At 37.6% G+C, this 24462-nt stretch overlaps 2 protein-coding genes across 3 annotated transcripts; both read right to left on the bottom strand.

Moving 5' to 3' along the window:
* Positions 1-2725: 2725 nt before the first annotated feature.
* On the bottom strand, positions 2726-15372 carry tmem39b (transmembrane protein 39B). The gene is made up of 9 exons (XM_028438230.1): positions 15183-15372; positions 12073-12259; positions 11769-11988; positions 10802-10885; positions 10496-10650; positions 9447-9780; positions 6482-6669; positions 6274-6394; positions 2726-3023 (listed from the first exon to the last, which is right to left on the bottom strand). Exons 2-9 carry the CDS (start codon positions 12201-12203, stop codon positions 2790-2792), a joined length of 1467 nt encoding a protein of 488 aa, XP_028294031.1. The 5' UTR covers positions 12204-12259; positions 15183-15372; the 3' UTR covers positions 2726-2789.
* A 2013-nt stretch (positions 15373-17385) lies between these two features.
* On the bottom strand, positions 17386-21878 carry khdrbs1a (KH domain containing, RNA binding, signal transduction associated 1a). Of its 2 annotated transcripts, XR_003672827.1 has the most exons (11): positions 21536-21878; positions 20866-20993; positions 20655-20771; positions 20428-20574; positions 20225-20349; positions 19871-20132; positions 19715-19791; positions 19575-19636; positions 19306-19482; positions 17637-17697; positions 17386-17573 (listed from the first exon to the last, which is right to left on the bottom strand). XR_003672827.1 is itself a non-coding variant. In XM_028438240.1 (9 exons), the coding sequence occupies exons 1-9, from the start codon at positions 21693-21695 to the stop codon at positions 19370-19372; spliced, it is 1191 nt and encodes a 396-aa protein (XP_028294041.1). In that variant the 5' UTR covers positions 21696-21878; the 3' UTR covers positions 18348-19369. The 2 variants fall into 2 exon arrangements, 1 of the variants encoding a protein (XP_028294041.1); XM_028438240.1 differs by lacking the exons at positions 17386-17573; positions 17637-17697 and having other exon boundaries at positions 18348-19482.
* Between the last annotated feature and the right edge of the window lie 2584 nt (positions 21879-24462).

The raw sequence follows: 24462 nt of genomic DNA, 5'->3' as shown, positions 1-24462 counted from the left end.
AAGACTGGACTGAGTGCGATGTGATGTTAGAGTTGTGCAAACAATATACCATCACGTTTGTGTAACATGTTTGTACAACATATCTTTGTACAATTTACTATATTGTTCATACAATGAAAGTATATTGTTTGTACAATATAATGTTTTGTACAATATAATTATATTGTTTGTAAAATATAGTGTATTTTTTCCATGTGACAGCTCCACACTTCCATATATATTAATGTACATTAGTGGAATGTAAATCATGTGCAATACCCTTGGTTTTATTCTATTTTTTATTAATTATTTTATGTAGTATTGGTATTTATTGTTTTTTTCTTTTGTTTTCATACTTCATTATTAATGCTCTGATGATTTTCTATTTCATTCTTACACCTTCCCATACGCCATCTTTTGAGATCCCTCTGTCATTGATGACTATAGTGTGTCGTATATGTTTGTATGGGTGGGGGATGAATAAAGCTTTCTGTATCTCAAATCAACAACAAAAACACATAATTACTCCAACAAACACAAAAAGAGTGGAAAAAATATAGAAAATGAACACAAAAGTAAACAACTGCTGACTATAACCGTGATCCCTGTAGTAATCTTCAGATTATAATTATTCTAAATGATGAGATGATATTCTGATATTGTGGCCCTCGGATAAGAGAATCACTTTTTTTGTGGCTCCCACTGTTATTAAAGTTGTCCATCCCTGATCATAAATACATTTTAGTTCACATAGAACCCAGTTTGATCTAAATTAAGCCACATCCTGGTTTTATTTTCATTGAAAAAAAAAAAAGTGATATTTAAATCACCATTTATATTATTGTACCCTAGTTTCCACACTTCTAAATGTAAACAGGTGTATAAATCCTGGGGTTTACTATAGTATAAAGCATTCAGCTCCATTTAAAGAACGAAATGCTGATCTAGGTCTAGAAAGTCTTAAGGTTAAACTTAAACAGTCTTAAGTTCCCTGAAAAGATTTTCAATTTATTTTAAACAAGAAAAACACATTTAGTGCGCGCAAACCACCCTTAATAACGTAAAAAATAATGAAGATGCACCATTCATTGTGTTGACGTGAAAATAAAAACTATATTCGATTTTCAACATAACATTTTAAACCCTATAAATTAACATTTATTCACAAGGCCTGTGTGATGAGAATCATTCACTTTTGCTGTTATTTAAAAATCCTATCTTCTAACACTTTTAAATACATCCAGGATTGTGTGTCAAAATGTAATTGTAATAATCATAAACAGTTCTATGACTGTACATTCACAAGTTTCTAATGTATCCAGTAAGGGAGACTACATGTTTTAGTAAAGTGTGAAAAATATAGATTTTATGTGTTTTATGTTTTTGTTTTGTCTGCACATGCTGTCAAAGGTCAACACTACAACATGTGCAATCTTTTAAAGACAGCAATGCAAGTTTTGTTATTGTGATAACTGCATAACTGTGACCATTACCATCCCTCCCTATGGAAGAGAAGGAAAATACTTTATTGAAGGTGGATATAAAAAGAGAGGGCAGTGTTACACCTCGGAGAGGGGGAAGGGAACAGGGAGGAGAGAGTCAAGGGTCAAGGTAGGAAATGGAAAGGGTGGGGAAGAGTTGATAGTGAGATTTGAAGTTGTGCTTATTGTGTTGTGTAATCAAGCCAGTCTGGTGACAGGTGTGAAGCTTAGGTATAATGGTGGTGGCTGTGGACAAAGGGAAGGAGTGAGTGGTAATACCTAAAACAGGTATTTGGGATCAATGAGTCTAAGGTTAAAGGTCCCATGTCATGCTGTTTATCTCCATTTGTTCTAAAACATAGTATTTCAGGTTTATTTTCCCAAACTATCCCGTTTTCTAGAGTTTTAGCCTCTGAAAAGTCACTTTCTGAGCAACTCTACACACACAGGCTGATTTGCATCCTACTTATGCATATTCATGAGTGGGTGTGTCTATAGACGAGACACTGACTTCCTCCTCCCCGCACGGTGACGTAGGGCCCGCCCTCCTCCCACCCACTCCGTAGCCGAACTCATGCTGCTTTATAAACACAAGACATAGCGTGGGGGCGGGGCTTTCACCGGTACATTCATACACTGTAGAAAATACATACATAGCACTGCGTGAAGGACGCTGGAACGCTCACCTTAGTGGGTGTGTCTGTTTACATGTCAATCGCGGCAGAGAGCTTCCTGGAGGCGCGGCTTCTCCAGCTCAGTGCTGCGTCAAATTCGTCATCAAAGTGGGAACGTGTCATCAAATTGGAGCGAGGTGTTTGGGCTCACCCTGCAGTAAGAAAGGAGCAAATCACCCTCTAACTAACGATTGAGGGAATCAATGAAAAAAAAACCACTTTGGACATCTGTATGAAGCCTAAATAGCACTTTTATGATGTTTAAAGTACAGAAAAGTTGATTTGGGGTAACATGGACCCTTTAAGCCCAGTACGAGTTTTATCCCGCATGCCAGTGCATCGTAGACGAATGTATGTGCAAGAACTGCTACTATAAACCCAAGCGCTGCCCCAGGCCCGAAGATGCAGCCAGGCCAGCAGAAAAAGCGGGGACCAAGGATTTCATGTGTTTTAATGTAGAAACCATTGATATAGTTCAGAGTCATTCAGATATATTTAATTGATTAAAACACACAAAAAAAAAACCTTAGTGAGATACAAAAATATTTATTCTTTTAAATGACAATCAACAAAAAAAAAAAAACAGTTCGTAGAAAAAAAAAAATACCAAACTCTTGGGCATGTCTTCTTCACTACAGAACCAATGAGAAAGCACCTAGCTGACTTTCTGGTCTGATGAGCTGTTGGAGTACGAGTACGCTTTTCCAAGGACTATCCTGTCTCTCAGCAGCTTGAAGAAGGCGTAGTAGTTGCTGAAGAGAATGAGGGCCAGCGATATCGTCTGATGCCACTTTTCAGAGCACATTAATGAGTAAAGCTGGTAGAATATCATGGCACCTTCCAGAATAATGAGTATGTTCAGTATTCGTAAAGGCTTGTTGAAGAAGAACTGAGGAGAAAAGAAAAGATATGGTGCCGTGAGTAACGAGGAGACATCATAAAAGCCAGTGAACACACGTTAAAGCAGTCTGGTCCTGGAGAGCTTCTGTCCTGCTTGTTTAAGATGTTTTCCTGCTCCAACACACCTGGATCTAATGATGGTGTCTTCATGCAGCTCTATAGAAAACCTGATAATGAGCTATTATTTACAATCAGGTGAACCAGGGTAGCATCTATATCGGACAGGGCAGCTTTGGGGGCCAAAACATTGCAAAACGCCACTTATTATTATTTACATTTTTTCTGTACTGTTATCTTGACCAATATTTATTATTTATTTTATACATATATACATTTTTCCCTCCCTTAAATTTTCCTTTCTGTATTTGTATTTAGCTTTGTTGTTTGCTTGCTCTTTATCTTTGGATGCTGTAACGTGTGAATTTCCCCACTGTGGAATAAAATAAAGTATAATCTAATCTAATCTAAAAAAGTGAATGTGTATTCCGAGGGCCACAATATGAGAATATAATCTCAGCATTTAGAATAAAAGCCAAATGACGTCATGAACCCGGAACCGGAAGTAGCGCGCTCATTGCCGCGCTCATTACCGAGAGGGCTGTAATCTTGAAATTAACGTTTTGAAAGTTTAGCTACACCAAATTACTCCAAAATAAAAGATGCACACACTTGGGGTATTTGGAACCCGTTGACTAAGTTTCTGGTCGAACTCATACCAGGTCGGGGAGATACAGTGCCTTGCGAAAGTATTCGGCCCCCTTGAACCTTTTGCCACATTTCAGCCTTCAAACATAAAGATATAAAACTGTAATTTTCTGTGAAGAATCAACAACAAGTGGGACACAATCATGAAGTGAAACGAAATTTATTGGATATTTCAAACATTTTTAACAAATAAAAAATCAAAACTTGGGCGTGCAAAATTATTCAGCCCCCTTTACTTTCAGTGCAGCAAACTCTCTCCAAAAGTTCCTTGAGGATCTCTGAATGATCCAATGTTGACCTAAATGACTAATGATGATAAAAAGAATCCACCTGTGTGTAATCAAGTCTCCGTATAAATGCACCTGCTCTGTGATAGTCTCAGATGTCAGTTTAAAGCGCAGAGAGCATCATGAAGACCAAGGAACACACCAGGCAGGTCCGAGATACTGTTGTGGAGAAGTTTAAAGCCGGATTTGGATACAAAATGATTTCCCTAGCTTTAAACATCCCAAGGAGCACTGTGCAAGCTATAATATTGAAATGGAAGGAGTATCAGACCACTGCAAATCTACAAAGACCCGGCCGTCCCTCTAAACTTTCAGCTCATACAAGGAGAAAACTGATCAGAGATGCTGCCAAGAGGCCCATGATCACTCTGGATGAACTGCAGAAATGTACAGCTGAGGTGGGAGACTCTGTCCACAGGACAACAATCAGTCGTATACTGCACAACTCTGGCCTTTATGGAAGAGTGGCAAGAAGAAAGCCATTTCTTAAAGATATCCATAAAAAGTGTTGTTTAAAGTTTGCCACAAGCCACCTGGGAGACACACCAAACATGTGGAAGAAGGTGCTCTGGTCGGACGAAACCAAAATCGAACTTTTTGGCAACAATGCAAAACGTTATGTTTGGCGTAAATGCAACACAGCTCATCACCCTGGACACACCATCCCCACTGTCAAACATGGTGGTGGCAACATCATGGTTTTGGCCTGCTTTTCTTCAGCAGGGACAGGGAAGATGGATGGAGCCAAATACAGGACCATTCTGGAAGAAAATCTGATGGAGTTTGCAAAAGACCTGAGACTGGGACGGAGATTTGTCTTCCAACAAGACAATGATCCAAAACATAAAGCAAAATCTACAATGGAGTGGTTCACAAATAAACATGTCCAGGTGTTAGAATGGCCAAGTCAAAGTCCAGACCTGAATCCAATCGAGAATCTGTGGAAACAACTGAAAACTGCTGTTCAGAAACGCTGTCCATCCAACGTCACTGAGCTCGAGCTGTTTTGCGAGGAGGAATGGGCAAATATTCCAGTCTCTCAATGTGCAAAACTGATAGACATACCCCAGCGACTTAGAGCAGTTATCGCAGCAAAAGGTGGCGCTACAAAGTATTAACTTGAGGGGGCTGAATAATTTTGCACGCCCAATTTTTCAGTTTTTTATTTGTTAAAAATGTTTGAAATATCCAATAAATTTCGTTTCACTTCATGATTGTGTCCCACTTGTTGTTGATTCTTCACAACAAATTACAGTTTTATATCTTTATGTTTGAAGCCTGAAATGTGGCAAAAGGTTGAAAAGTTCAAGGGGGTCGAATACTTTTGCAAGGAACTGTATTTGCCACATACGCACGCACGCGCGCGCGCGCGCGCGCACACACACACACACACACACACACACACACACACACACACACACACACACACACACACACGCACACACACACACACACACACACACACACACACACACACACACACACACACACACACACACACAGATCTATTTTGCTTTTATAGATAGATGACCAATCTGAAGATTAATACAAAGAAAAATAAAAGGTTTAGTCGGCTTGTTCATACTGTATATTTTTGTATTTTAGTTGTCATGTTATTTCTCTCATTTTGAGTTTTTTGTTATTTAATTCTTACATGCATATTTTTGATCATTTTGTGCATTTCTGAAGTCATTTGGCTTATTTTTGACTTACTGCTTTCAATATTTATTTTTTTTCTTTCTGTGTATTTTTGTTGTTCTTTAAATTATGAGTCATTTTGTGCATTTCTGTTGTAATTTTGCATTTTGGATTCAGTTTTGTTCATCTTTCAGTTATTTTTGTGTATGTTTTGTTGTGCATGTATGTGGGTTTTTTTTTAAATTTTATTTAATTTATTACCTTATTAGGACAGCAAATAAACACACTGATTTGGAAAAACAGATGTTTGTAACAGACCATATACAGTGCAAGTTATGTACATTCTACCAGTTTAAAGAAAATAAAAAATAAAATTACGATCATTATAAATATCATTAATGCACAACTTTTTGGAGTAAAATTGTGTATTTTTGTTGTCCTTTGTGTATTTTTTTGTAATTTTGCAAGTTCCATTAAGTGATTTTATGAATTTTTGCTGTTTTGTTTGTTTTTGGAGCCGTTATGTGTGTTTACGTTAAACCAAGGGCTGCATGTGACCTCCCCCTGTTAATATGAACAACTCTTTCCATTGTGTTGTTTTATACTTACATAGAAGCGATAGTGCGACACATCTGAAGGAACTGCCACATTATAGTGGCCCATTGCCTTATAGACATTCTTATTGTGTTTCACCAGCACTCCCTGTGGCCACATGTACTCCTCTGTCCATCTGTGCAAAAATAAGTGAGAAGTTTGAGTGAGAGGAACCCAACAAGACTGTGAATGTGGTCAGAGCAGCCTGAGCGGCAACACCTACATGTGCTGGAGGACGTTGGAGCAGAGGGAGGGGTCCACTTTGTGCCAACAGCCCAGGTGAGCTGCCGCTTTATGAAGCAGGTCGCAGTAACGAGGCGGTAACAGGTGCCTCATGAGGATGACTGAAGTACTGACGGACACCAGGATGAAGAGCTCACAGGACCAACGCTTGTCCACATACTGCGTGCTCTGAAGGACCAAAAACAACCAGTTTAAACCGCCATAAATGCTCTGGAAAAAACCTTTTCACCAGTGAAACAGGAACAGCAGATGACTTCAATCAATAACTAAAATGATAGGAAATAATTCATCTCAAACACAGGGAGTAAAAGTAAGAGAAAACAAGTAACGATACAGAAATCATCATCAATGTGTAAAACATGGTACATTTTGGTCTTGCTTTCATTTAAAAATTGCACATTTTTTAATGAAAAGTCTTCAGTAATGACCTTTCCTCAAATAAATATTCAAAAGAATGATCAATGTACTTCATATGTGTATACTTAACATGTAATATAATAGTAATAACATGTGTAATTAGTTATTAGTTATTATATTGTTTTGCTTTTATTTATTATTATTATTCCAGTTTGCAATTGTTTGCTAGTTTGGGCCTCAGGCCTGGTGAAATATTTGATAATTTTGCATAATGAAAAATATTGGTTACTCCTATTTCACTCTCACCTTAAAAGTCGCCTCTTCCATTATCCTACCCTGACTCCCTCTTCCCTGTTTCCTTCCCCCAATCACCTAGGTATAACACTGCCCTCTCTCTCTTTTTATATTGTCCCTTTGATAAAGTGTTTCTTACCCTTCCTTAGGGAGGGCTGGTGATGGTCACATCTATACAATAAAATACATGAATTGATTTTTGCCCTGGTCGAACTAGCTATTATTATTTTTGCTACATTTAAAAAATGGTCCTTTATATCAAAGTACGAGACAGTTTGTAAAGAGTGTCAAACTCAAAGTGGGTCACATCAGTTTGACCTCAAGTGGGCTGGAGCAGAAAAATCCATGTTTTTGTGAAGGAAAAACCACAAATTCAAACAAAATCCTGATTGTTAAGCAATTGATGAAAATTCCTTGACTTTGCAACAAATTTTCTTGGAAATTTGTAATGTAATTTGCCAGAATTCTGTGGGATAATTTGCAAGAATTCTCCAGGTTTTTAAAAATAATTGTAATTTTAAATTAATGTAAATAATATTTTATCTTCAACTTACAAAAATTCTCATTTTACTGTCATTTTTACTTTGAACATAATCTTTAAGCGGGCCGGACAAAAAAATCTGGTGGGCCAAACTTGGCACTCGGGCCTTGAGTTTGACATATGTGGTCAAAAATGTCGTATTGGATGGAGGAAAGGAACAACAATGACGGAGGTATTTGTTACTGAAGATACAAAAGATGTATCCACATATGGAATTCAGATGCTGCTTTTGGATTTGTGCCCATTCATGCTCAGCTTAGTTGATGATGAGTCATCAAAATAAAAACCAATTCACTTTGGAAGAAAACGGAGGACAATAAATCTGACATGTTTTAAATCTCAGGTGTTCAGGCAACAATTAGGTCAGCATTAAATGCTCAGCAAAGCTCCAGTTTGTCTCTTTATAACTGACTTTTAAACCACATGGTATGACCTATCTGTAAACGTCAAAGACGCTCATGCTAATAAATCAAAGCATTTGTCAGAGAACACTCCCAGTATGCTAATGTAATTATTTAGTGAGTATTACCCTCAGGAGACTTTTGTTGTTAATCTGGAAATAGAAGATATAAAGTTGGGTTGGATTTTGCAAAGTATACAAACAAAGCATCTGATTCTCAGAGTAATTCCGATTTGGCAATTTCAACAAGCGATTATCGTATCAATCTAAAAAAAAAATGCCCAAATCAATATTTTTAATCATGTTTTTTAACAAAAACAAAAAAAAAACATTTGATTTAGCTAACATAAGACCTTGTTACACTACGTCATTCCTTAATACATTTCAGCCTGGAAGTTTGTTGCACTTTATTTTCATAAAGATGTCACTAAGTGCCCCCAGTACAAGATGAAACCTTGTCTCTAGTGGTAGTATTTCAGAGCATGGCGGAAGCCACAAGACGTTTAATATTAATATTAACCTAACCACTAGGAACAAGTGTATCATAGTATATCATGTTTGTCCAGCAGTCTGTGCCTTCTCCTCGCCCTCCGAGGGTTCTCTTTTCTGTTTCAGGTGTCCTGATGCAGGAGCTGGCGGTTCCTCATCGGTGGTTTGCAGCTCAACTAGTCTGGAACACTCGGATGGACTATCCTTCTATCATATTCTGTTCACTAACCCCAACCAGTCAAAGCAGATGGCTGCCACCTCTGAACCTGGTCAGAATCAGAATCTGTTGTACAAGTAAAAGTTAAACTTTTTTGAGAAATGTAATTTGACAGTTTGAAAAAATGAAATAAATTGTATTTCGTACCATTTTGTACTGTACTTATCGCGATATATATTGTTTAGTATCAGGATATATCGTATCATGACATGCTAATTATGAATCGTATCGTTAGATTCATTGCATTGCCCAACTCTATCCAAGAGTGTCTACAAATAATAACTAAACATGGTCACTTACAGGGTTATTTTTTTTGCTTTTCAATGAGAGTTGTTTAAACTTCAAAGGCAAATCAACTCAATTTGTGGTGTTTAAAAAAAAACAAAACATTAAACAAGTGGTTCCCAAGTACCCTCTCCAATAAATCATATGATTTTGCATTTGTGGAACAGCGGAATCTCCTACACCCCCAACTGTGATAAAATGGCCTTTACAGGATAAAATAATCCTGTTTCAATAAATTACGAGAAAATGTAGTATTTTATTGAGTAATAGTATTTTGTCCCAAAAATAGCCTGAAAAGGAACTAGGAAAATTTCCCAATTATTTTTAATTGAATTGTTTCACAGCAGAATGATGAATCTCACCTTGACGAACCACACAGGTACAAATGCTACGTAGTAAGCACTGAGCATGGAGCTGACCAGCACCTCCTTCATCCTCCAGTTAAAGTCCATCTTCAGGTATTCCACCTCCTTACGGATGAGGTCAGGAGAGAGGCAGCAGGCGTGGGTAGGCATGGCCTGGACTCCGTACAGCTGGCTGGTGTGCTGCTTCCACGTCTCCTTCAGCACCGTCAGGTAGTCCCTGCCCCTCCCAACACTGCCCACCTCTTTAGAGCCGATGCTGGCGATCGGGGAGAACGGACCCACTCTACGGAAGTCGCAGCTCAGCCGGAAAAATGGGATATACATCCCAAAACTGTGGGTGAAGACATCAGCTATATATTACATCTATCGACTAAACTTCCTGCCAAAGGCAATGAGAAGTAAGGTAATAAAACAACAATAAAAAATGGATGAAAACCAAAGAAAATCAAACTGCCTCTTTAAGTATAATATTCCCATAAATACCAAACATAACCAACAAATTGTTAACACCCTGTTCTCTTTATTATACTCTGAATAACATTTAAGCTTTGTAAAGATTTACCACTTTAACCCAATCTAAGACACCAGTGTTTGCACTTAGAGCACGTGTCTCAAACTCAAGGCTCGGGGGCCAAATCCGGCCATTTAGAGCATCCAATTCGGCCGACAGAGAAAACATGAATTATTGTGTAAATTTCCAAATAATCTAGTTGTAGATATCTCAAATTCAGCAACTCCACAATTGCATTTTTCCTTTGTTTATATCACATGAATGCAGTCAGTTTTTAATAGCAAATTCTGGAAAGAACATTTTTCCACAAAATCCCTCTTAATTACACACAAATTGGTAACAAAATCAAGAATTTTTTGAAGTGGCTTGAACTGATTAAAAACTAGGGCACAATGTGCCTCCCCCCCTCCCCACCCCAAAAAAAAAATAAAATCTATGGCCGACTTAAGGTGAAACTGGTCCATATTTGGCCCCTGAACTCCAATGAATTTGACACCCCTGACTTAGAGCCATCATCACAGTGAGGGACACTTACGGGTAGCAGAGGAAGAGCAGACTGAGCACTGAGTAAGTTCTGAAGAGATAAATGAGCGAACGGCACAGACTCCAGCCAGTCAACGTCAACACAGCAAACCGTGCCATCACTAGAAAGATGGAGTGAGGAAAGGAGAGTTTCCCGCTCTGAGACGCCTTGGGAGGAAAATCAAATTGAGAAGTCAAAGACGTTTACTTGACAAATCCAAACGGTTTCAAATTGATAATTTTGTGACTTAAAAACACATTTATAAAATAAGAAATTCATCTTTAAAAGAAAAAAAAAGGATCAAATGTGTCATCTTACCTCTTTAACGATGGCTGCAATCAACCTCCGTGCCAGAATAATGACTGTAAACACCAGCATGTTGTAATCAATGAGATGAAAGTTCTGCAAATAGAAAAACAAACTTTATTCGAGGATGTCATCAGCTGTTAAAGACACTGCCTGTATCGGGGGAGTCAAACTCATTTTAGTTCAGGGGTCAAATACAGAGCAGTTTGATCTTATGCGGGAAAACATGTAATTTCAACATTATTATGTCCTAGTTTACACTTCTACGTATACAAAAAATATTAAATATGTAAGAAACTGACAATATCCAAGCAATAAGTGATAGATGTCAGTCCCCACAGGATATTCACTTTAAAGTTTCTTTCATTTGTGACCAATTTTGATTTAATTAAGGGAATTATTATTTCTTAATTTCAGAAAAAGTGATAGTTTTATAGGAAATTTTGAGTTTTTTCACCAGTTTAACATTAAAAATGACTGCAATCATGCGATAAAAGCACTGGTAAAAACTGTGAGCACCTGCAAATATTGTTGAGTTTCATTTACACAATGATTCATGTTTTCTCTGTCATTTTTTACTTTCTCCGGCAGGCCAAAGTGTATGCTTTAAAGGGCCGGATTTGGCTCGATCGGCACGAATAACATACTTTTATTACTTATTTTGTAGTGTGGAATGTTAGAAAAGGCTTCATCAAGTGATGTTACTCAGTGAACAATTGTCAGCAACAGTAGGTATGAGAAAAACTGACCCATTTATTATTAACCAATTGGTTACATACATTTTAACTTTCAACATAACATTTACAGTATTCTACAATTGAATAAATATAATATAATATATATCAGAGATTTTAAATGCAGTCCAATAAAATCTGATATTCGTTTTCTGGCTGATATTGGACCAATATTAATATCGGATCGGGACACCCCGACACAACATAGTGAGCGTTATTATGATCCTGATCCCAGCCCTACTCACCAGTGACGTGTGTGAAGGAGGGTGTGAGGGAGGATACCACCACACGGTCTTGTAGATGTTGACATAGTGAACAAAGAGGGCGATCAGGTGGCAGAAGAAAAGATGGAGCTCGAAGAGCACGTTTCTATCCATCGACAGTTCAGGAATCTTGCAGTGCTTTAGGGGGATGACGGTCTGGGCGGCGAGCGGCGGGCTGGACATGCACGTTCCTGTTCCGTTCCTGCGGGCAGAGCGTCATGATGCACGAGGCAAAGACATGCGTTGGGTTCACCGTGGGCCGTGTGCAATAGCGAGTCCGGCTTACCTTGCGCGGGAACGCACCCCCGTGACCGGGGAGCTGGTGGTGTGACTGCCGTTGGTGACGGAGCCAGGCTCGCTGCTCAGGGGAGGACGACAGTAGGTGCTGCGATTCGCTCCTCTCCTTCCACCAGCCATCGCAGAAACACCCACAGCTCACCTCTGTCTGCAGCGTGTGGGGCTGAGGTTGTTGCCTGTTAATAAAGTACGGGAAATACAAAAGCTTTAAACGCAAGATGTGGTCGAGTACTTTGACCACTGACACACAGGCATAACTAAAATTATAATTACATATAATATCTGGCAAAGCAGACCCTGAACTAGTCATGTGAACTAACTTGTTCTGTGTTCTGGGAAGGAAGCCACAGCAACAGGAAAAAACAATAGATAAGATGAAACCTTACAAAAGTATAGTTAAGAAAAATCTAAAATACTTCCAAGTAGGTCTACATCTAAGTAGAATACACAATTACATCATTTCATCAAAAGATGTGTGACAAAAAGACACTTACCCAATTTATTTATCCCACATTTCCTTTTAAATATTTCTTTTACACTTTTGCTTTCCCTCTTTTTTTTGTCATTTTGTATTCTTTTATTTGTTTTTTTGTTGCTTGACTTTTTTAAAAAAAAAATATATATATATATATATATATATATATATATATATATATATATATTAAATGCAGTGTACTTTCGATGACAGTTGTCTGTGATAATGCATGTTTGTGTTTATTAATTATTGCAATAAAGCATTAAAAACAAAAAAAAACATGTATCTGCCATTGTTTAAATGTTTTTGTACTATGACTTTACTGATTTAGTTTTCTTGGAGCTAATCTGATCTCTATTTAATCTCTAGACTAAAAATGTAATTTAAAGCTGCTAAAGACTTTTTTTATTCAGATTATAGTCATAGTGTAGGCCTCATTGATCAATAAATTGAAGATCATTTGCTGGGGGGGAAAAAAGATGTAAAAGGTAGAAATTGCCACTTCAACATGTGTTTTGATCTCCACTTTAAACACTGTTTGTTGACATTGTTTCAAGCATTGCATTATGGGATCTGGAGTCCAGTAGATAAATGCCGAGAAGTGTTTTTTCTTCATTCTTAATGTGATTTCTTGTCTTTGCCACCTCCCAAAAAAAAAAAAAAAAAAACTCTGCCAAAGTGACTTCCCAACACATCTCTGATGTTTTCACAGACTGGAAGTTGTGTCTAAACAATGGTGGATGTTTATTTATGGGGTTTACATGGAAAGATCTTGCAGGTGATGTCCCGGAAATTATTGGAAACAAACTAGAACAAAAATAGAGTCAAGCAAATCCCTGTCCTCCTTGTCTGGCAAAGTGTGAAGTAAAAACACTTCTATGCATTCGTTTACGGGGCTCCACATCCCACAATGCAATGCACAAAACTTTTCCCAAAATGTCAACAAATCTGGGTGTTTACAGTGGAAATGAAAACAAACTTTCGAGCAGTAATTTCAACATTTTGCATCTTATTTTTAACAAATGATCTACGATTTATCAACCTATGTGGCCTACACTATATCTTTATCTGATTTTTAAAGCAAGTCTCCAGCAGTTGGACAAATCAAAAACATTGAAAAAAGCTTAATATATACTAATGTAATAATATGCCTTATTGAAACGGTAATCCCTGGAAAAAGGTTATGCTTTAGGTAGAACTTTGTTATAAATCCAACGTGGTTCAGGAACATTTACAAATCTATTGATGGGCTTTCAGTTAATTTTAAAGAAAAATTAAAGAGTATATGAAGTAGGAAGTGGCAGTCATTTTTATTTTATTTTTTTAAGAGAAAAATGTTATACAGAAACAGTTTTCTGGTTTAATTGTTACTAGGCATGTCCCGATACAACTTTTTCACTTCCGAGCCGATACCGATATTGCGGCCTTGCATATTGGCCGATACCGATATAGATCCAATACGATAACAGCACGAATCATACATACTTTTATTACTTATTTTGTAGTGTGGAATGTTAGAAACAGTAAATATGAGAAAAACTGACCCATTTATTATTATTAACCAATTGGTCACATACATTTTAACCTCCAACATAATATCTACAGTATTCTACAATTGAATAAAAAATAAGTTATTATATCGGTTATGATATCAGAGATGCAGTTCGATAAAATCCGATATTCATTTTCTGGTTGATATCGGACCGATATCCGATATCAATATCGGATCGGGACACCCTAATTAATACACCATGTGGATTTACTACTACTTCTGTGATTAAATGTGACAATAGTTTTTAATAATTGTATTTATTCAGGTAATCCCCCTGAGGCATGAAATCTCATTTTGTTTATTTATTCAAAATATATGAATTATGACAATGTAACCCATAATAGTGTGAATTCATAAATGCAGAATCTTCATTTATTCGTTCACAACTTCTTTTATTTTTTTATTTATTTTAGGGGTTGATGGAGGACCCCCAAAACCACGAGGTAACTTCTTTCAACAACACTATCACAAATGTTGCGTTGAACCCAAAATGACAAAGATATTAATCTAACCCAGCATTTGATGGATGTGCTACATTAACCAGTCAGTCACGACCATATATATAAAATATATTTAGGAGGAGTTAAAGCCAGGACCTGTTGCTGACATGAGTTTTATTTATTTATTTTTAGCAGACACTACATCACACCTCCAGGGATGTTTTGGTACATCCTCATCTGTAGAAATGAGGTCATAACGTTTCGACTGTTTCGTCTATTGTGTGTATCTGTGAGGTTTTGTGCAACATCGCTTCATTTCTACAAGTCGCACATGTGTCCTGATGTTCCCCCCTTTTAGTGAAGCCCGCGTGCACTAAACTGGCACCCCTTTATAAAGCTTCAGCGTTTGCGGAAGCTGACACAGGGAGTTAGCTAAAGTAGCTACTACCTCCTCACAAAACCAAATAGAGTCAAAAGCTTAAAATTGTAGTTGGGGTGGAGGGAGAGTGGACAACGTGGGTTTTAACAATAGAAGAAAGATCTCAGAATCAGAACCCGAGCCCTGGTCAGTGGGTCTGAGGCCTAAGCTAAAGCTAGCTTCCTCCTAGCATAACAGAGAAAGGTGTCCGTACCGTGTCAGGCAGTCAGGAGCAGGTCGGGCGGACGGAACAACACGGACTAAACCCGGTACACGTTAATGAGAGACGCTGAAAGCTGGCAATGTTTTCCTCTGAAAACAACAGAGACGCACATTGTTGACGTGAAACTGGACGCTGTGGCTGCTGTTGCTGCAGGGGGCGCGGACACACTGGGAGCTGTGGGAGGAACAGTTCTTAAAGAGACATACACCTGTTCACCTGCTGCTCTGCTTTCATTGCTCTACTGCAGTGTTTCCCAACCAGGGGTACGTAAGCATAATGCAGGAGGTGCATGGAAAAATTAAGAATTTATTTCCAAGATACTAAAAAAAATATTAAATGCCCGTATAAGGGGACATATTCAAAGAAGCTCCTTTTGTGGTAAATGTCATTAAAGCTATATATGACACATGGCAAATTTTGGATGCTTTTGGACACATCCATCCAGTCCTTTTCTCACTCGCGTGCTCCTTTTTTCCGGGGTCACAGGGGTCTGCTGGTGCCTATCTCCATCACAGAGCTACACACAGGCAATTTACAGACTCCAATCTCTTGGATTGTGGGAGGAAGTTGGAGTACCTGGAGGAAACCCATGGGGAGAACATGCAAACAACACACAGAAAGCATCCAACCCAGGACCTTCTTACTCTTATTTTCTGTGTTTTGGGAGTAATTTTCAATATCTATGTAATTTTGTACGTTGGGCCACTTGTTCATATCTGCTGTAAAGCCTCTCCAACTTTTGGTGGCAAAAAGCTCATAGCACAAGAGAAAATGTCCTATTTTACACCAGGTTTAATACTGTATGTTACATAGGTACTCAAATGGAGGCCCTAGAGCCATATGTGGTTGTAATCAAACAAGAAATTATTTGTCGAACAGCACATTATGTTCAAAATCTAGAAACGGTAAGATTCTATAAATGTACATTTTCTGTTTTGTGAAATAAAACAAATTTTTGATCATATAATGGCTTTTAAACACAGAACGCTATAAACTAATGCATGTGTCAAACATAAGGCCCTGGGGCCAAATCCAGCCCGAGAGCAGGGTCACAGGCACTTGAACACCTTTCAATTTGCACCTGGAATCCAAACTATAGAAATATCCCTATTTTCTGTACAAAATCCTCACTAACATGTTTAAGATTACCAACTTTATTACCTATTATTGAAGCAGATTGTATATTCACTGATATACCAGTAAACACTAGTTACTTGTATAATACAATTATTAAAATTTTGCAGTAAAATGTCAGAACAATGCCTCATTTTCTCAAAGCACCACTCATTTACCCTGAATTACAGATTTTTTTTTAAAAAAAATCAAAGACTTTGTTGTAGTGCTTGGTCCCAAGACCACGTTTTGTAGGTTTGGTCTCATCTCAGAAGCACTTGTTCTTGGGATTTTCCATCACGCCCAGGACCGATCTGCAATTATTCAACTTAATAATTATGAGACGCACTTGTAACTGTTGCTGATTATTTGTTGTAATTTGACCTAAATTTACAGTTAGCTCAGAATGTTCATGGGAACTCCATGTTTTTTCTAATAAGAAAAAACTTCTGAACACTTACCTCATTCACCTGACCAACATCACACTTTATAATTCTAGACTTTTCAGTAACTCTTAAAAACATAGGATTCATTTTTGGCAAGATTTTAGTTTTAAGAAATTTGTCAAGCTTTGAAAGGGTTGAAGACGCGTTGCTTTCAGTCCGTCAAATGTATTTGAAGGAAAATTTAATTTCAAAATAGAAAGCCCTTTAACTGCTAAACGTCATGGTTTTTATGGTCTTGAGTAAAATATTCTAGATTAGACAGACTATGCCTTGAACAAATCCCATTTATTTTGCAAATAAGGCAGATATTTTGTAAACAATAAATGTATGGAAGTGGGTGATTTATGCACTGGACAGTAAATAAACTTATTCAGATCCTGGTTAGCATGAAAGCCCATGTGATCTAACCAAGCACTTATTCCATTTGTATGGATGTCCTAGTGTTCTTCAAAACATGTAAAAAGCATCCTTATTAACAATGCTACAGTAGATATGATCGCATAGCCCTATTTATGTTAAATACAATGACATGGTATTAGATGCTGTAAAATATGATTTTTATCTATAACTATCAATTTAATGTTAAGAACCATGGGGGAAAATAAGACAAGTGTAAAGGAAACAAACACATACAATATAGTAAAGTCATTTTTATTTTCAGTTTGGTATGAAAAAATGCAGTGATATAAAAATATTTTTCAATATAAAACATTTTTAAAAAATATCCTATAAAACCCAGTTTTTTGATATTCCACTATTGTCATCCAGTCAAACCTTTAGGTTAACGTAACCAAGGTCTGAGACGTTCTGTCCAATGAAATACCTGAAGAACAAAACGGCAAATTTACTCAATTGCAAATATAAAATACATTATTTTCCCACTTACCGCCAAAGTCTGGTACGCTGGTGATCAATATAAAACTGCACCTACACAGTTTTCAGACAACCTAAGAAAAAGAAACAAAAGTGAGATCCAGGACAGACTGTTTGAAACAGGATCACATGCAAAACTAGTTTTACAATAAACATGCAACTCGAACTAAAGATTTTTTTTCTAAAGCGCCAATGCTATTAAATTGTTCGATTTAAATTCTAGTTTTCATTATTCTAGTCCATAAAAATTATGTAAAAAAGTAGTATTACGTATAGATAATTTGTTTTAAGAGTTGCATCAACCATGTTTTATGCGCTTATTTTGCTCGGATAACTACTGATAGCATAATTTGGTACTTCAATGTTTTTGCTGTTTTGAATGAGTCATTACTTCATGTTTTGCACAGAATAAAACAAGAAACTAACAGATGAGTGTTAGGGGTTAGTTTTTACCTTCTTGTGGCGATCTCTAGGCTTTTAGAGTCCTCTCCTCAGCGATATTTTTCTTTTATAAAAAGCAGCCAGCGTGACTTTGCTTCAAAGTCAAGTAAGATCCCTGTAAGCTTGATTTGAAATACTGTTGAAATTCAGTTATTTCATTTGGCTCACGATGACAGTGCTCTCGAGAGCTTGAAGAGATAAACTAACTATAGGTTAATAACAAATACATGTTCAACCACTACACCATTGACCAATTCAAAAACGTATCTAGCATCACATTTACTTCAAGGAATGACAAGCTTTATTTACTTTTTTGGTCCGTTTTGAAGATGGCATTACAAGACTCATTTAGATGGGGTTTGTGAAAATAAGGGCATTGGAAAACAGTTTTTTTTTCTCAAAATAAAAGTCAGGCTGATGTAGATACATACATATCCATTTCAGCGTTGAGACCCACTGAGGACCATTTTCACAATCTTCCTTTGGTACAATAAAGGCAAAATACCAAGTTTAGACTGATTAAAAAGAAAACTACAAACTTTATTGAAACACGCACCGAAGACAAGACATTTTAGGATGTTTAGTATCCTATTTAGTTACAAGTACACAAGCATGAGGCATTTTGGAGTAGAGTTAAAGCATACACAGGTGATCTAAGATTATGAACAACATTAAGCTGGCTACAACCTTCCTTTCAAAGTGAAAATAATGTTGATCCTTTAAATTTGAGACAATCAATTTGGGTTTTTTGAAAATATCTCAAAAAAAATATACCAATTTAAAAAGGAGGAATTGAGGTAGTGATGATTTTAAGTTTTACTGTTGAATATTTCATACGTTCAAAATTTGTATTGTAAAAAAAAAAATCTTACTTTTAATTCAAAACAGCTCTGGGCTGCTGTATTGGGAGTTTGTAACTAAAATGTCTACTAAGTGCACAAAAGCACTAGGAATATGTTTTTTGTCCAGTCAGGAAAGACTTTTGAAATGCAACCTATATAAGAAGAGTTAGTCGCCTCCATTAAGAGTTTGTTCAGAACCAAATATTCAGATAACCATCAAATGTCTCTGCGTTCCACGAAGGTTTACGTCACTAAGAAGTTACGCAACTGAAAAAACATTAAATGGAAAGATGAAAACTGCCCATGCTCCTCTGGCACTCGATACAACAAAACATTCCTACTGAGTTATAAAACGAAAATAAAACAAACCATAAAAAAAAACAAATAGGGAGAAATTACTTTTTAAAGTTAAGCGAGTTACAATCGGAGACAGTTGCTGTGGCAACTCTCTACCAGTGGTCGCTCAGTATCTCCCATACGGATGCTCTCTGTAGGATCCTTTCATCTGCCTTGACTGGGGGGCTTTGCCTCCAGCCCCGGCGCCAGACCACGAGGCCGCCTCCCAGTCATCCTGAGCTGTAGAGACAGAGCAAAGGCAAACTTTAGTCTACAGCAACACATACAGATCAACGCCAGACATGCCTAAAATACAGATCTTAAAAACTTGCCATATGACTCATATGCTTGTTCCTGGCCGTCACCATGTCCGTAGTCATAATATTCAGTGTCCCTGAGGACAGATGGTATAGAACTATTAAGACACTTCAAATGCCAATATTAGTCTAAATGGACTTTAATAATCACTCACCCAGGGGCAGGCTGCTGATTATAATAATTTTCATATCCCTCATAGCCTGGATCAGCATAGGATTCATCGTACTGTGGCTGCACAAATACAAAGAACAAATTATTGATCCTGAAGGGCTAAAGGGAACGCCCAAGTCTTTCTTTTAATAGAACTTACGTATTCGTCATAAGAGTCGGGTTTGGATGATGCTCCTGATTGGCCGGCCTGGTGGGACATGGCACCGGTGGGAAGCATCCTCGGGGCTCCAGCAGCAGGTGGTCTGGAGCGTCCAGCAGCTGAAGCTCCTCTGGAAGGAGCAGAGGGTAGGGAACCCCTGCCGGATGGTGCACCTCTGGGGGCACCGCCACGGGCTGGTCCTCCACGTGGGGCTCCACCGCGCATTCCTCCTCGAGGGCCACCACGTGGCATTCCTCGACCTCTGCAAGTTACCAGATTGAGAGCAATTAAAAGGTTGTTCTAAATGTGACTATGATAATGGCATTTGGCTAATGTTAATATGCAAGGTATTACCTTGGCCCCCCCATGCCAGGTGGTCCACCACGCCCCCTTCCAAACTGTCCACGTCCCCTGCCTGAGCCATCCTGGGATCCATTCAGGAAGTGAGGGTCCATGTAGGGGTCATGCTCCCCAGGCTCCTGTTAAAAAAGAAGGAAAAAAAATTATCAGTACAGCATTCAGAAGCACAGGAAAGAAGACAACAAAATAATACTTACTGGGATGAGAAACTTCTTGACTTCATCCATGGCGTGAGCCATACGGAGATATGCCTCTGGAATGGGTGCAGTCACCTCAATAAACACATGCAACTCCATTGACAGATGAACATACTTGGCTTCACCGCTTTTCCTCAACTCTTCCTCCTGAAGAACAAAAAAAAGATCCATATATCACAACCAGAATAAACAGACAACAAACATCCTTCATTTTCTCCCAAACTTACCCTCCCTTTATCCCTCATTGACCCTTTGCCCAGGACAGAAATCTTAGCCATAGTCTCTTCCTGGAGCCTCTTGATAGTAGTGCCTTGAGGTCCCAAAAGCTTCCCAACAAAGTTCACCTGAAATAGCACAAAATTATTAATACTTGACACAATAAAGTGATCACTGTATTGTGAGAAAGCTATAACCACTGCAACCATCAACCCTACTTACCTTTGGGTACTGTTTGGTTGGAATGAGCACGCGCTCTTTGAGTTTAAGGTTCTTGGTTGCGAACAGATCCAGGTATGTCTCCTTCTCCGGCTCTTTTTTGGATTCACCTTTCTGAATCTTTTCAATCTCTGCAGAAAAAGACATGTGGGAACAATGGTGACTACACAACAGGAGCTAACGACTATCAGTAACCCACGATAACGTGGATCCAGATTTTTTTTTTTTAGAGCGCCAATACCGGTGACCACCAGGGGGTTACTACACAATGAAACCCATTCAAATGAAACAACCCATTTTGTGTGATTCACGGAGAACACATTGCTATAGGATTTAACCTGAGATTTAAAAATTAAAAATACAATTCTGATTCGCATTTCCTTAATCTCTGAAAACGATACATTTGGGTTTATCACAAAAAAAGGAATTAGAAAATCTTTATTGGCAGTTTTAAATGGCTTAGTGTAACGTGAACATTAAATATTTAATAACACGATTGTGTTTAAAAACAGAAATGGGTGTTATGAAACAGGACTGACTGACCCACATTGTAATAAACCACGTGTCTGAAGCGCCTTTGTTCGGGCCTCCATTGCCTAACCTCCGCAGAGGAAACCAAGCTGTGGCTTTAATGAGCCAGATATCTTATAAAAACACCACCCAGCGACGTTACCTGCAGAAATAAGCTTCATAGCGTGTGTGAAAGATGAGTCCAGGCTGTCCTTCTCGGCTAGCAGCTCGGGGAGGTACTTGGTGTCTTCCATTTTGTTTTTCCACTGCGCGGGTTCTGCCTCGGCGATGGTCGGATTCCTGTCGAAGCTCGGCTGGCTCATTGTGCGTTACTGTGTGCAGAAGGAAGGGCAAAGCCGGTTGGTTCAGTCGTCCTCGAAACGAGGTGCGGTGGGATTAAAGGATGATGGTGGTCCGGTTTTCTCGCCGGTGGAGTGTATGTGTGAGAGGCTCCGCTCGGTCAGACAAAGGCAGGATGGCGCAGCTGCATTTGAGCCGAAAAACAGGAAGAAGAGGGGCGGAGCCTGACGTCATCGCAACGACCGGGAAAACATTTTTGTAGTTGAACAACATTGTCTTTTGTAAAATGACATTTTAAAATTAAATTATTTTTTTTTTTAGACAATTTTTTTTTTTTCTTCATAATAATAACGAACCGCTTAATTAACTTCTAAAACCAATAAATAAATACTTTTTTATTTAATTGTAAATGTATTTTTTAATCATCGTTAGGGCGCGCCCAATCGAATAAGAATAGAATAGAATTATGTTATTGTCGTTATACACAATGTACAACGAAATGAAGACATCTCTCCTGGTGCAAGATACAAATAAGATAAGAAGTGTATATATACAAAGGCAGCAACTAAAACAATAAATAAACAGTGAAAACAACAACAAATGGCAAAAAAATAATATATTGCACTGTTACAAATTGACTGTACAGCTATTATGTGTACTGAATATCTCCATTTGTATCAATGCAAACACCGTTCCTTCCCCATCATAAACCATTCTTCAAAGACTGTTCACACTGCTAATGCGTCTGTTCTTGAAAACTGAGATTATAACATAATTTAATTGTGCTTTGGGCAGGGTTGGGGTCAATTATAATTGTAATCGCATAATTGATAATGAATTACAATTATGGCGTAATTATAATTGAAATTATACTTGAAAACATGTGTTGCGTTGAGTTTATATAATTGACTTTGTAATTGTAACTGGCATGAAAATTCAATAAAAACTTACAAAAAAGGCTTACACATATCAGATAGCACTCACTGCCTTAGGCCAGCCTTGTCCCTGCTTACAAAATACACGAGCGACCAACAAGGTCTCTTTAGCAAGGAATTTAACACTTACTCAAGCCTCACATGGGCCCCCAAAGGGCCCCCTATGGTTTCACACATGTACGACCTGGGCTGCAATTGTTCAACTGGTATCCTTGTCTGCTCTAGCTCATAAAAGGTGGTTTAATCCCAACATGTTAATCAGGGTTGGTTGTTGCATTCTATAGGTATGCATTCCTCGGTTGCCATGGTGCATAATACCTTGTGAATCTTCTCACCCTAGGTATTTATACAGTTTTTCAGCATGAATCATGGTCTGCTGTACCTTGTAATGGGCAGTTTTTTTTTTCTTTTTTTCATCATGGATTGGCTGTTATGAGCTATGTTATGAAGATAACAACATTAAGCTGTTCTGCAAAGCTGAATTTAAGACAATTTTATGAAATAATTAAATAACGGTATCATTGCAGTCCAAAAAAATCCAACGTTGCACTTTTGAACAAAGCAGCAGCCATGTTGAAAGTCTCAGGTCTGTCTGTCCCAGAACCACGGAGATATTTGAGCTACACATAGATATAGAAACTAGGGTATGTGTACCCCTAGGGGTACTTGAATACCTTTCAGGGGGTACACAGAAACATTTGTCAGTTTATTCTTTAGCGCTGACTTTTTTTCTTTCTTTTTTCTTTTTTTTTACATGCAGTCTTTTTTCTCATCCATCAATAATAATTTGTGGCACAATTCGTTAAATTATACGGAGCCCGCCAGGGGACATCACGAGGAAAATAATGATTGTGTTATTTCGCAATAATTTGCAATAAAACGCAATAACTATTGCGAAATAACGCAATAGTTTTGCGATAAAACGCAATAGTTTTGCGATAAAACGCAATAATAATTGCGATAAAACGCCAGAAAATACAAATAAATAATGTATAACATGAGCTAATGGGTACTTGTGATAAAAAAAATAAAAATAAAGGCTAAAGGATACATGGGGCAATAAAGTTTGGAAAACACAATTTAGAACATTTCTCATGTCAGTGTTTACAATTTTTTTCATCTCGTGTACCCCCAAAATACCCCTTTGACACTGCAATTTAGAACCCCTTGTTTTTATTAACTTTTTGTTTACATGTTGGCATCTGAACTCACATCTACAGCTTGAACAACAGCAGCTTTTTCATGTCAACCTATCATTTTGTTTTTTAAATGTTTTGTTTATAACAAAATATCAATTGTTTTTAAAATTGCAAATACTAAAAACATAATTAATTATTTCCTAAGTATTAATTAATATTGTGTATCAGATAATACTTTATAATCTTCGACATGTTACTAAAGATTTTGTCAGAAAATAAGAACACATTGTTTATTCCATTGATGGCGTTTATTGTCAACGGGTGGAAAAGTTGTCTGCTGGGGATGTTCAGTGTCTGAAATATGTCGGTAAAATTACACATTATGTTGAAATAAATTCATAAATGTTTCCATGCACTGCAGGGGAACACATCCCCCTGGTTGGGAACCATTGTGTTATCGACTACAATAGATGTAGATGGAAATTAGTAAAATAATCTGTTTCATGTATTCTGTACATGGTACCAAATAAACTAATAAATTAAACTAATTTAAACAAATGAGATGAAAATATCCTGTTATTTCCTCATTCTTATGGTTTTGATTTGCTGTAATATACATTTACATCATTAACAATACTCCTTACATTCACCACCATTATATTTACTTGTATCAACTTTCAGTTTATCCAAACTATATCACCGGTCTTCCTTCTATT

The sequence above is a fragment of the Gouania willdenowi genome, chromosome 22 (genome assembly GCF_900634775.1).
Source record: "Gouania willdenowi chromosome 22, fGouWil2.1, whole genome shotgun sequence".
Taxonomy (NCBI): domain Eukaryota; kingdom Metazoa; phylum Chordata; class Actinopteri; order Blenniiformes; family Gobiesocidae; genus Gouania; species Gouania willdenowi.
This window is presented reverse-complemented; position numbering and strand designations above follow the sequence as displayed.